The 13,227-nt window shown below is 44.7% G+C and overlaps 1 protein-coding gene across 3 annotated transcripts in view; it reads right to left on the bottom strand.

Annotated features, from left to right (window-relative positions):
- Positions 1 to 12,724, bottom strand: part of radx (RPA1 related single stranded DNA binding protein) — a 65,221-nt gene extending 52,497 nt beyond the window's left edge. The window contains exons 1-5 of one of the 3 annotated variants that reach the window (XM_080187826.1): positions 12,638 to 12,724; positions 11,306 to 11,948; positions 7,381 to 7,523; positions 5,497 to 5,689; positions 2,265 to 2,373 (exon numbers count right to left, since the gene is read on the bottom strand). In XM_080187826.1, coding sequence (XP_080043952.1) covers positions 2,265 to 2,373; positions 5,497 to 5,689; positions 7,381 to 7,523; positions 11,306 to 11,945 — 1,085 coding nt within the window. In that variant the 5' untranslated portion in view covers positions 11,946 to 11,948; positions 12,638 to 12,724. Of the gene's footprint in view, positions 1 to 2,264; positions 2,374 to 5,496; positions 5,690 to 7,380; positions 7,524 to 11,305; positions 11,982 to 12,580 lie in introns of all 3 variants that reach the window. The other 2 variants (XM_080187824.1, XM_080187823.1) reach the window with 2 other exon arrangements.
- Between the last annotated feature and the right edge of the window lie 503 nt (positions 12,725 to 13,227).

The following is a 13,227-nucleotide window of genomic DNA, read 5'->3' as shown; positions in this document are numbered from 1 at the left end:
TGTTCTGTAACTAACTCACCCATTCACATCGGGTAAACAGTTTGCGCAAGGACAGTTCATGTCTTTCACTTAAATCCTGTCACACCAGCTGGACTGATTGTGACATGACAGCAGGACGAAGAGGGGAAAGGCAGAATGGTCAGTGGATTACATTTTGAACCAGCATGGAGACAATTTCCAAAATAACTGCAACTTGTTTAATAAGCAGAAGAGTCAGTGGTTAAAGGAAAACATTTCTTTAAATCCAGGTTGTGATGCCACTGTACCTTTAAGAAATGTTTTTTTTTAAATCATGATCTCTGCAGGTTGTGAGCAAACTCTTTTTTTCATTGTGGCAGCAGCTGTCTGCTTAGAAGTCCTTTTATTGCTGCTTAAATGGTTTAAATGTGGTTTTGTTTATTTTTTACTCAAGGCCTCATCCAGAGATTGAGATTTTTATGACTCTGAATTAGAACATAAGAACATAAGAAATAGGAGCAGGAGTAGGCCATGTAGCCCTTCGAGCCTGCCCCGCCATTCAATAAGATCATGGCTGATCTGTCGTGGCTCAGTTCCACATTCCCGCCCTCTCCCCATAACCCTTAATCCCCTCTCTTATCAAAAACCCATCAACCCGCGTCTTAAAAATATTTAGCGAGGTAGCCTCCACCACTTCAACGGACAGAGAATTCCAGAGATTCACCACCCTTTGAGTGAAGAAGTTCTTCCTCAACTCCGTTCTAAACCGCCCCCCCTTTATCTTGAGGTTGTGCCCCCTAGTCCTACTATCCTTTCTGAGCGGGAAGAGTCTCTCCACCTCTATCCTATCCATCCCATTCATCATCTTATACGTCTCAATGAGATCTCCCCTCATTCTTCTAAACTCTAACGAGTACAAGCCTAGTTTATTCAGCCTCTCCTCATAGCTCAACCCCCTCAACTCCGGTATCAGCCTAGTAAATCTCCTCTGCACTCCCTCCAAGGCCAAAATATCCTTGCATAAGTACGGCGCCCAAAACTGCACACAGTATTGTTGGAGAAAGAATGATGGATAGGACAGGTGCCCTTGGACAGTTTGTTTTTAAAAGTTTTCCTTTCAGTTTGGCTCAGAGTCAGTGGCCGTCCTGGTTTTCTAGCTGCAGGCAGGTTTCTCTCTCTCTCTCTCTCTCGCCCGCTGGTATTGGAAATTCTGCTGGCTAGCTGGAAACAGATGTTCTTGCCTTCCTGGAGTGAAAATACTGCCGTTGGCAATTTGCTGGCGAGAGGCCAGTAGTGGCATCATCTCTACCTCAAGATCTGCTGGAAGTTAGGTGTTTTTACTTCATGCTGGATGCAGTGTTCTGTTTTTCTCTCTTTTTGGTGTTTTGGGAAGCAGTTTTGACTTCAAGCTTGTCTGAGTGTGTGTCAAGAAAGCTGCAGAGTCCAGCCAAAGGACTGAGTTCCAGCATCGCGTGAGCATCCTTGTTTTGTGTGTTAAACCTGTGGCAGAGGTGCTTGTTTTTGGGGTTCGTTTGGTTGGAACAGTATTTAGCTGATAAGGTTTTCCAATATTGTTTTTTCCCTTGTTTGAAATTAGTTAAAGTTATTGCTAACTTCTTAGATGTTAATTGACTTAGAATAGAATCATAGAATCCTGCAATACCGCAGGAGGCCATTCAGCCCATCAAGTCTGCACAGACCACAAACTCACCCAGACCCTAACCCCATAATCCCGTGCATTTACCCTGGCTTGTCTCCCTGATAAAGGGACAATTTAGCATGGCCAAACCCTCACCTAAGCCACACATCTCTGGAGTGCAGAAGAAAACTAGAGCACCCGGAGGAAACCCACGCAGACACGGGGAGAATGTGCAAACTCCACACAGTCAGTGACCCAAGCTGTGAATTGAATCTGAATACCTGCCACTGTGAGGCAACAGCGCTAATTATGTGCCACCCACAAATACTTAAGTTAATTTTGTTTGATAAAAGCTGCCCAGTGGGTCACTTGAATCATACCTGAGTGAAGCATCTCATGCTTATCCTGGCCAAATTCAAAGTGCAAAACTTATGGTCCACGCTGACTTCATAAAACATCTTGGAGTTTCTGACCTGGTTTATAACAACTTACACTATATAACAATTTACAATTGGAGGGTGACCATATCTCACTGCAGAATGTGCTGCAACCAGTTGTCAGTTTTATCACAAGTGTGGAAACACAGAAATATATGGGTGTGGCTTCATGCTCACAGCAAGATGCAGCATCAGTGAATTTTACACAGAATCTATCACTGGAACAGTACCTGGTGATGAAATTGTACTTGATGTCAGGCAACTTCCATTCCGCTTTGACCTGCTCAGTTGGCACAATCTGGATTTCTGCGCGAGGATCTCGCGGATTCAGGCAAATCTCTGAAATCGGAATGTAAATGAAAACGGCACAAAAATAAACGTCTCCCGAAGAGCTGGGGTGTGGGGGTAGAGTGGGGAGTGGGATACAAGACCCAGTAACACTCTGGAGGTAAAAGGGTTAAAAAAAATCAGACACATCTAAAGATCACATAAGCTGCAAGCTGAATCTCAGTCACATAGGGATTGCTATGTGCAAATGACAGGTTTTGATTAAAGTAAGCCCAGGTAAGGCTCAGGGACTATGTAATCAAATAATGTGCATCTGAAATTCATGATTGCCCTCTAGAACAGGGAACAATGGAAAGGAAGGTTGAGATACTGTTGGTCAGAGATATAGCTGTCATTTCTTGATGATATATAACATGCACAAGTTTTAATTGGACATTGTACTCTTACGCGTGCATGATGTAACCAGAACGGCATAAGGGGCGGCATGGTGGCACAGTGGCTAGCACTGCTGCCTCATTGCGCCAGGGACCCGGGTTCAATTCCAGGCTTGGTCACTGTGTGGAGTTTGCACATTCTCCCTGTGTCTGCGTGGATTTTCTCCGAGTGCTCCGGTTTCCTCTCAAACTCCAAAGATGTGTAGGGTTAGGTGGATTGGCTATGCTAAAATGCCTGTTAGTGCCAGGGGCACCAGCCAGGGTAAATGCATGGCGTTATGGGATAGGCCTGAGTGGGATTATAGTTGGTGCAGGCTCGATGGGCAAATGGCCTCCTTCTGCACTGTAGGATTGAATGAACTGTGACTGGATAGGGATAACTCCTATTGCGTTATTGGTATATGCTAATTACTTGTAATTGATATTGAGTCTTTAATTGCCTATGTATTTCTGAATCTTTTACTTTGAATGGACATATGGAGTCCTATAGCTATATTAAAGTTCATCTTTAAACCACTCCATTACTTTATTGGTTTACTTGAGGGTAATGATGGTTTTAAATACAACAAGAAAACCATCGTAACAGCCTCGTAACAGGAGGGTCACTGAACTAAGCTACAGAGAAAATCATAAAGCCAGAGTTTGCTCAATGCGTGATACACACATGCAATCTCTCTCTCACTGCAGAGACATGTCCAGCTTAAAGGCTTGCATTTATATAGCACCTAGCATGACTACACACAGCAAGAAGTTCTTACCAATAGCAATCAGATAATAATGAGTTCATCTTTTTGAATGATGTTGGATGGGGTAAATATTCATCATGTGTGAAGAGATTAGGTACAGAATGGAAAGGAGCAAGATTTAAAAATGGAAGGTGAGTACTGTTGATGCTTAAATGCCTGCAACATGCAGCCTACCAGCACAGAACAACAATGAGCTACATACTACTTGTTGAGCTAGGACCCTACCTATCAGAATATACTGCAAAAGCCTTGGCTTAAATGTCAGTTCCCTTAAGTTGAGGGCCAGGGGTTTCAGTCTCACATTGGAGAATCGAGCACACAACCCAGATTAATATTCTGGTTCAACACCAAAGGGAGGGCTCTGTAGCCATTTGTCAGACTTGATGGTAAACCGATGCACCATTCGTCCTTGCTCCTTGGAGAACTTATTCTCTCAGTCTTTCACAATAGGCAGAAAATAAACTATACTCAACCAGCCTGCATTTATAAAACTCAGAACATAATATTTATCATTAGATGTGATTCTGCAATGCTTGCTATACAATTCTAAGTGCGCCAATAGCCACATTAAGTTATTCACTTAGCATTAGATCAGTCAACTCATAACTAAACTCATTAACACTTGCTCGAAGTGGCATACATGTCCGCTGCAAACAAAAGGAACATGTTCAAGCGTTCCGCCTTTTAAAAATTACCTGGGAGCTTGGGGAGCCCAAAGCCAATTAGAGTCGACATGCCAACCAATCAGCAACCTTTACTCCTGCAGTATAAATTGGTGTGATTGATTGAAATTTGGTATTCTTGTGTTTGCCCTGAAGAGTACGCAATGAAAAGCTTCCGCAACATGTCTTCCTTTTCAGCCAGATTCTTGGTACACTGACCTTTCAGCAATTCGAGAGAGACAGAGATAGAAGACAGGCAGGGCTTAAGCAAGAGACACCCAATGAAGGAAAAAGCAACGGGAACGAGGGAGAGATGATAGAAGTGGAAACAATCAGAGATTGGTGGCCAGGGATCAAAATCATAGAAATCCTACAGTGCAGAAGGAGGCCATATGGCCCATTGAGTCTGCACCGACCACAATCCGCCCCCACAATCTGTCCCCATAACCCTACATACTTACCTGCTAATCCCCCTAACCTACACATCCCAGGACGCTAATGGGCAATTTAGCATGGCCAATGTACCTAACCTGCACGTCTTTGGTTTGTGGGAGGAAACCGGAGGAAACAAACGCAGACATGAGGAGAATGTATAAACTCCACACGGACAGTGACCCAAGGCTGGAATTGAACCTGGGCCCCTGGCGCTGTGAGGCAGCAGTGCTAACCATTATGCCACTGTACCATGAAGAAGGATCAGGCAGAAATCAAAGAATCCCTACAGTGCAGAAGGAGGTCATTTGGCCCATCGAGTCTGCACTGACAATAATTCCACCCATGCCCTCTCCCTCTAATCTCACATATTTACCCTGCTAATTCCTCTAAATTTCGTGTCCCGGGACGCTAATGTGCAATTCAAGCATGGCCAATGCATCTAACCCATACATCTTTAGACTGTGGGCGGAAATCAGAGCACCCGGAAGAAACCCATTCAGACACGGGGAGAACATGCAAACTCCACACTAGACAGTGACCGAAGCCGGGAATCAAACCTGGGTCCCTGGTGCTGAGAGGCAGCAGTGCTAACCACTGTGCCACCGTGGATGGAGAAGGACTCAGCAGAACAAGAAATGGAGCAAATTTAAAAAGAGAAAGATATGGTTACAGGCAAGGTCAGAGGGAGAGAAAGACGTAATCGGTGAGATAAATAAAGATGGAAACCATCAGGGTCACGGCCAGAGACCAGTGGGCTGTGAGGTTAATCAGATGATCAGCTTGTCAGTTTCTGTGCTCGCAGAACAAAGAATATGGGGTAAATAAATGGACAGCGGAATAATACTTGTTAATACTCACTGTCCACCTAACAGTCACAACCGAATACAGTATTCTCACCGATGGTTCGAAGGCTCTTTATCTGTGGGTCGCATGGAGTGGCCCAGGTTCTCATCTGGTAACTGCGTTTAATTGAGTAACGATGCAACAGGAGGACAGTGCCAATGTGCAGGGACTGGTACCATTCAGGGCACAGCGCATTCCACAGGACCAGTGGCATCATACCAGACTCGTCAGCTACTTCCAGGTAGGCCTACGGCAAGGAGAAAACGTCTTAGACACCGGCAAAGCCCACGGGACAGAAAGCACACCCCCACCTTGACAGGGGGTATTCAATGCCCCAAATCACAAGGTCAAGGTTCCTCATAACTCAGATCAAAGGAGAACTTAAAAGAGAAGTCACAGCTCCAGAGGAGGAGAAGAAAATGATTGCCTTGCTTGTAAGGGAAATCAAAGGGTCCAGTATAAACAGTTGGATGTGGGTTAAAAATCCCTCCTTAAAACCTGCCTCTCTGACCAAGCTTTTGGCAATCTGTTTTGATATTGCTCCATATTCCTCAGTATCTAATTTTGTTTCCTAACACTTAAGGCACTATATAAATGAAGTTATCCTGAAGCAGGTAAGAATATTATTGAAGGTAAATTAAAGTCAATTGCGGACACTGCACACAAGACAATCTGGTGCTTAGGCTTAATATTCTCTGCATTTATCCAAGGCCCTCCCTGTAACAGGATGTAGGACAGGGGTTCAAACAGTGTTAACGCTGAACATAATCCAACATGCCATGTACATGGCTGCCATTCTTGACATAGTTTGGATATTGCGAAGGCTGAGTGTCCAGATGTGCAGAGGCAGCAGCGCTCTCATTAGCATGTTTAAATCAGGCTCCCATAGTGCCATTGGCAGCTCAACTGGAATTTAGCTGTTGCTGGTGGGGTTCCCACAGGCCAGGACAGCCAGCAGGGAGTGGGAGCTGCCAGTCTGACAAGGCTAGGTTGCTGTTCCAGCACTCCCTGTGCTTCTAAACAACTTCATTTATATAGCACTTTGTGTTAGGAAGGAAAATTAGGTTCCAAGGCACACAGAGCAACATCACAACAGATTGTCAAAGAGGCAAGTTTGAAGGAATACAGGAGGGGAGAGGAATAAAGAGGTGGAGAGCTTCAGAGAATTCCAAAGGATGAGTGGGAGTGCTTACATAGGATAGAATCCATAGACTCCCTACAGTACAGAAGGAGGCCTTTCAGCCCATTAAGTCTGTACTAACCACAATCCCACCCAGACCCTGTTTCTGTAACCTCACACATTTACCCTGCTAATCCCCCTGACACTAAGGGACAATTTAACATGGTTAATCCACCTAGCCCGCACATCTTTGGATTGTGGGAGGAAACTGGAGCACCTGAAGGAAACCCACGCAGACGAGGGGAGAATGGGTAAACTCCACGCAGAGAGTGACCCAAGGCCAGAATTGAACCCAGGACCCCAGCACTGTGAGGCAACAGTGCTAAGCACTGCGCCACTGTGCCCAGATGCTCAGGGGATCCTTACCTTCCTCCCATGTCCCTCCTCCTGACTGTTGGCCTCTCCCAATCACTGGGGCCGGTCACCACATGTGTCCTTGACTCGCAACTCCTGCCTTGATGTTGCCAACAATCAAGATGTCCATCTAGCTGGCAGCCAGAGAGGGGGGCGAAGTCACAGGGCACAAATGTGGCTCCTTACTCTGCCTGTCGCCACCACCACCACCATATCCAACTTCTCCATGCACCTTCCCCTGAAATAATGTGGCCTGCATCTCCTTCCAATGATCCACACTGCAAAGTAATCAATGGCGCCAATTTGAATTGCAGCCAGCAGTGCACTGCGAATCACAGAACCACTGGATCAGAATTCAGACTCCTCTGGACACCAGGAAGGGAATACCATCCAAGGTCACTGACCTGATAAGGAAAGTCCATCTTTGTTCCAGGTCGCCCATAATAGCGTAATCTGGATTTGTGCATTATTCGTACCAGAAGATGGGGAAATTCAAATTTTGTTCTCCAGGTCATTGCCAAGAGCTGGAGAGAAATGAGTTTAAAACCTGTCAGAAAGCAAGGAGAATAAAGTGTTATACTTTTCCCAAATTAAAACCCATTGAGCTGAAACTTGGATAGCATTGTATTGTGCCATTGAGCATGGAGACGGGGCCATTCAGAACGCCATCAATTTTGGCAGAGTTGGAGAATCTCACAAGTGTAAAACTCCTCTCATTAACTGTGTCCCTCTCTCCGCAGCTAACTGCTGTGTATTTCAATTAGCAATCACTCTGTGGTAGTACGGTGGCAAAGTGGTTAGCACTGCTGCCTCCCAGCGGCAGGGACCCAGGTTTGATTCTGCCTTTGGGAGACTCTGTGTGAAGTTCACACATTTAGAGTTAAAGTTAAAAGTTAAAGTTTATTTAGTAGTCACAAGTAAGGCTTAAGTTAACACTGCAATTAAGTTACTGTTAAATTTGCCTTGTCACCACACTCCGGCGCCTGGTCGGGTCAATGCACCTAACCTGCACATCTTACAGACTGTGGGAGGAAACTGGAGCACCCGAAGGAAACTCACGAATACACGGGGAGAATGTGCAGACCCCACACAGACAGTGACGCAAGCCAGGGATCAAACTCGGGTCCCTGACACTGTGAGGCAGCAGTGCTAACCACTATAGCACCCGTGTCTGTGTGAATCTCTTGGTACTCCAATTTCTTCCTAAACTCAAAAGATGTGCATGTTAGGTGGATTGGCTATGCTAAATTACTCCTTCATGCCCCAAGATGTGCAAGTTGGATGGATTAGCCATGGGAATAATTATTACAATTCCATCAGTACAGAAGGAGGCCATTCGGTCCATCGAGCTTGCACCAACAACAATCCCAAACTATCACCATAACACCACATATTTATTCTGCTAATTCCACTGAACCTAGGATTAATTTAGCATGGCCAATGCACCTAACCCGCATATCTTAGGACTAGTTATGGGGATAAGGCAGGGGAGAAGGCCTGGGCAAGGTACTCTGGAGTCAATGCAGAATTGATGGACTGAATGGCCTCCTTCTGTTACGTCTTGCAGACCTTGACATAAATGGTGTGGGTCCTGAGTTACGATAATTCTACGATGTTTAGATTCTGCTAATCCTAACTGTTATATGTACTAACTTTTGCTTTGGGTTAAATCTTTGTAATTTTATTGTATGATATGGGTAATTATGGAAGAAAAGTGAAAAGTTCACCTGTACAGAAAGTTTATTTACTGTCACAAATAGGCTTATATTAACATTGCAATGAAGTTGTGAAAATCTCCTAGTTGCCACTCTCTGGCACCTATTAGAATATGTAATACACTATTTGCTAAAAGCTTATTATGTTAAATTTATTTACAAAAAGTTATTTAACATTACTGTAAAGAAACCTTCACTACGGTGAAGCTTTCTTTCTTTTAAAGCATGTGATGAAAGCCAGAATTAGCTTAAATTCAAGAGTGAGGGTCAGAAACTCCAAACCCTAATACACCATGGAGTTGCCATGCACACACAGACAAGAGACAGGCAGGTGTGCTCTATTTTGCATTCTCTGGGCCGAGGACAGGCCCACATCAATTATGCTAAAATGGAAAATGGTGTGAAACCTTTAGAATTATACTCTTTATTTTATATTACCATTCCTTTTTTCTTCCTATCAAAATAAATTACTTCACACATCTCCACATTATATTCCATCTGCTACTTAACTGCTCATTCCTCAAACCTGCCTCTTCCATTTAAAGTCTATCACAATCACGCTAAATCTTCACAATGTTTCCAAATTTTGTCGCCTGCAAATTTTGAAATTGTGCCCTTTGCACCCAATGTCAGTCATTAGTGTACATCTGGAAAAGCAGGCGTCCCTTGTAAATCTCAGTAGAGGGTGGCACGGTGGCATAATGGTTAGCAAAGCTGCCTCAAAGCACCAGGGACCCAGGTTCAATCCCCAGTTTTGGTCACTGTGCGAAGTCTGCACATTCTCCCCGTGGTTGCGTGGATTTCCTCTGGGTGCTCCAGTTTTTTCCCACAGTCCGAAAGATGTGCTGGTTGGATGCATCAGCCATGCTAAATTCTCCCTCACTGTACCTGAACAGGCGCCGGTGTGTGACGATTAGGGGATTTTCACAGTTAAAAATATACCTTGCTCCGGCTCTCCTAAACTCTGTTTCCTGTCACTCCGCTAATTCTGGATCCATGCTGCTCTTGGCTCTAACTTTGCTGGCAAGCCTGTTTCACAGAATCGATCCATAGAATCCCTACAGTGCAGAAGGACGCCATTCAGCCCATTGAGTCTGTACTGACAACAATCCCACCCCAGGCCCAATCCCCACAACCCCAAGCATTTACCCAGCTAATTCTTCTAACCTACACATCCCAGGACACGATGGGTAATTTAGCATGGACAATGCACCTAACCTGCACATCTTTGGACTGTGGGAGAAAACTCCGCAGACACAGGGAGAATGTGCAGACTCCACACAGACAGTGACCCAAGACAGGAATCGAACCCAGGTCCCTGGAGCTGAGAGGCAGCAGAGTTAACCACTGTGCCACCATGCCAGCCAAAAAGGTTGCTGTACCTGGATTTCCCAGGTGGTCTCCCATCCCATCCAAGTACTAACCAGGCCTGAGTCTGCTTAGCTTCCGAGATCAGACGAGATTGGGCAATATTAGTCTGAAAACTAGTCTGTTATGTGGCATTTATCGAAAGCGTTTTGGAAGTCCACGTACACCACAATCACCACATTCCCCGCATCAGCCCTGTTAACTCAGCAAAACAAATTCAGACCAATTAGTTGAACATGGATCGACCTGAACAAACCCAGGCTGGCTTTCTCCCAAATCCCAGTGCTAGGTGAGAAAAGCAGGGTAGTCCATGAAACCTCAGCACTGCCACTCTTGTCAAATCTAGGTGTGCAAACCCAAGTAAAGCATCAAAGAGGGAAGAAACATACCGAGAGGATATCAATGCATTGGAAAGGGTGCAGAAGAGATTTACCAGGTTATTGCCTGGTTTGGAGGATATGGACTATGAAGAGAGGTTGGACAACTTTGAATTGTTTTCATTGGAGTGTCGGAGGATGTGAGAGGACCAGGTTACAAGATGATGACAGACTTAGATAGAGTGGATAGTCAAAGTCTTTTTCCCAGGGTCAAAGAGTCAATTACTCGAGGGCATAGGTCAAAAGTGAGGGAGGAAAAGTTTAAAAGAGATGTAAGGGACAGGTTTTTCACACAGAGGATGGTGAATGCCTGGAACGTACTGCTGGAGGTGGTCATGGAGCAGATTTTATAATGTTCAAGAGGCATCTGGATAGGTACATGAATAGGCAGAGAATAAAGGGATATGGACAACATAGAGGCAAGAAAATATTAGATTACAGAGGCACCCGTGTCAGCACAGACTTGTGGGCCGAAGGGCATGTTCCTGTGCTGCACTATTCTTTGTTCGCAATCCTAATTCAATTATCAGTTATATAAAAAAAGTTCAATAATATTATAAAGTAAACTTTATTAGTCACAAGTAAGGCTTACATTAAGGCTGCAATGAAATTACTGTGAAATTCACCAAGTCGAGGCACTTCGGCACCTGTTCAGTTCATCACACCTAACCAATACATCTTTTGGACTCTGGGAGGAAACAGGAACACCCGGAGGAAACCCATGCAGACACGGAGAGAATGTGCAAACTCCACAAAGACAGTGACCCAAGCCGGGAATCGAACCTGGATCTCTGGCACATTGAGGCTGCAGTGCTAACCACTGTGCCACCGTGTATGTATCTTAAGCTTAAAGTCAAAGCACAGCTCACCTTCAAGAGGGACATTTGGAAAGGGTGGACCTTTCAGGACATTCCATTCTCCACCACAGGGGTCATTATTATTCCATAGGGGTAAATAATGGACCTTTCCACCTTTCAGGGGGGTTTCACCTTGTAAAGTCCTCAGAAGGTCCTTTCCTCTCTGAGTTGCAGTCAGACTGTGGAGACACTCAGTGCTCAAGCCAGGGACATTCAAGGTGGGCACACTCTGAGCTGCCACCAGCTCCAGTGCCTCAATCTGCACAAAACAAAGGTTCAGCCTCTTCTCATCGTACACCAGGCTACAGCGGGTGATATGGATGCCACTTCCAGCCTTCAGCCAGTTCCGGTGCACAAGAGAGTTCAGGTCAGGAGCCAGGTGACACTTTATCTGAGAAACACCATCACTCACAGTCAAGTCATAAAAGTAAAAAGGAAATGATCTGGAGTCCTTCTCGTTTATACGGTCTCCCAAGTACCGCTGCACAGTCACAACCACCACTTGTTCTGCGCTGTCAGGAAGAACAGGCTGCAAGATACTTGGAGCAATCAGCTGATTCAAAATGGACAAAATGAAGGAGCGGCCTCCTTTCTCCGCAACACCTTCAGGGCTATTAGCAGAGGTAGAACTGTCACATAATGCTGCCGACATCACCTGAACAGCAAGAAAACATCCAGTGCTTAGGAACTAGAAGAAAACACATCAAGATGAGAGGAACTTTAATATGAGAGAACAATAAATGCAACTCACACACACACAGCAATAGAATGGAAATGTTACTGTAACTCACACACTGAGCGACAGAATGGAAATGTTATTGTAATTCACACAGCAACAGAATGGAAATGTTACTGTAACTCACACTGAGCAATAGAATGGAAATATTACTGTAACTCGGAGCAACAGAATGGAAATGTTACTGTAACTCACACAGAGCAATAGACTGAAAATGTTACTTTAACACACACTGTGAGCAATAGAATGGAAACGTTACTGTAACTCACAGATCAACAAAATGGGAATATTACTGTAACTCAGCAACAAAATGGAAATGTTACTGTAACTTACACAGAGCAATAGACTGAAAATGTTACTTTAACACACACTGTGAGCAATAGAATAGAAATGTTACTGTAACTCACACACAGATCAACAAAATGGGAATATTACTGTAACTCAGAGCAACAGAATGGAAATGTTACTGTAACTCACATAGAGCAACAGACTGAAAATGTTACTTTAACACACACTGTGAGCAATAGAATGGAAATGTTACTGTAATTTACAATCGGCTGTAATTCTTCTGGAACACCTCCAGGATTGATTTCTGTAACTCTTTCTACCTCTTTAACGACTCAGTCTCAATGTTTTTCTTTGACAGAAGGCGGAAGTTTCAGGAAATCCAATCCCAACCACCTTCAGTGCGCATTCCGCTGGGAGCCAATGGCTGCGCTCAGAGCATGTTTCAAACCTCCCCAGCGTCACAAAGACAGGAAGAGACCATTAAAGGGATCTGCTTAAAGGGGTGGCCCGGCTTCTCAGAGTGTCGGCAACTTTATTTTCGGTCCAGGGAAATTGTTAATGGACCAACTTTCCCTCTGCTCCCGTAAAATTGCTACTTTACCTATTACATTGCCTTAAATGTAACAAATCGATTTCATATTGCAACACAGCTTTGGAGTTTGAGCTCGGGGCAGGGTGCTGGCTCTGAGTGATGTTTGAGATTAGTTTTGAATTTTGTGAACTGTACTTGACTTCCGAGGGGGGCGGAATCTGGCATTTCCATCGGGCTGAGTTAGACGTGTCAGTTTCTGCTCTCATGTCAATATGTAAATCTGGCCAGGACTGAATTAAAAAGTCCTGTCCTGCCACTAATAGCTGGTCAGGCTTTGTGACTGCCGATTTTTGGGGTGTTTTGCTCAGCTGCACGCAC

Source organism: Carcharhinus amblyrhynchos, chromosome 4, assembly GCF_965287045.1.
Source record: "Carcharhinus amblyrhynchos chromosome 4, sCarAmb.v2.hapA, whole genome shotgun sequence".
NCBI classification, from domain to species: Eukaryota; Metazoa; Chordata; class Chondrichthyes; order Carcharhiniformes; family Carcharhinidae; genus Carcharhinus; species Carcharhinus amblyrhynchos.
This window is presented reverse-complemented; position numbering and strand designations above follow the sequence as displayed.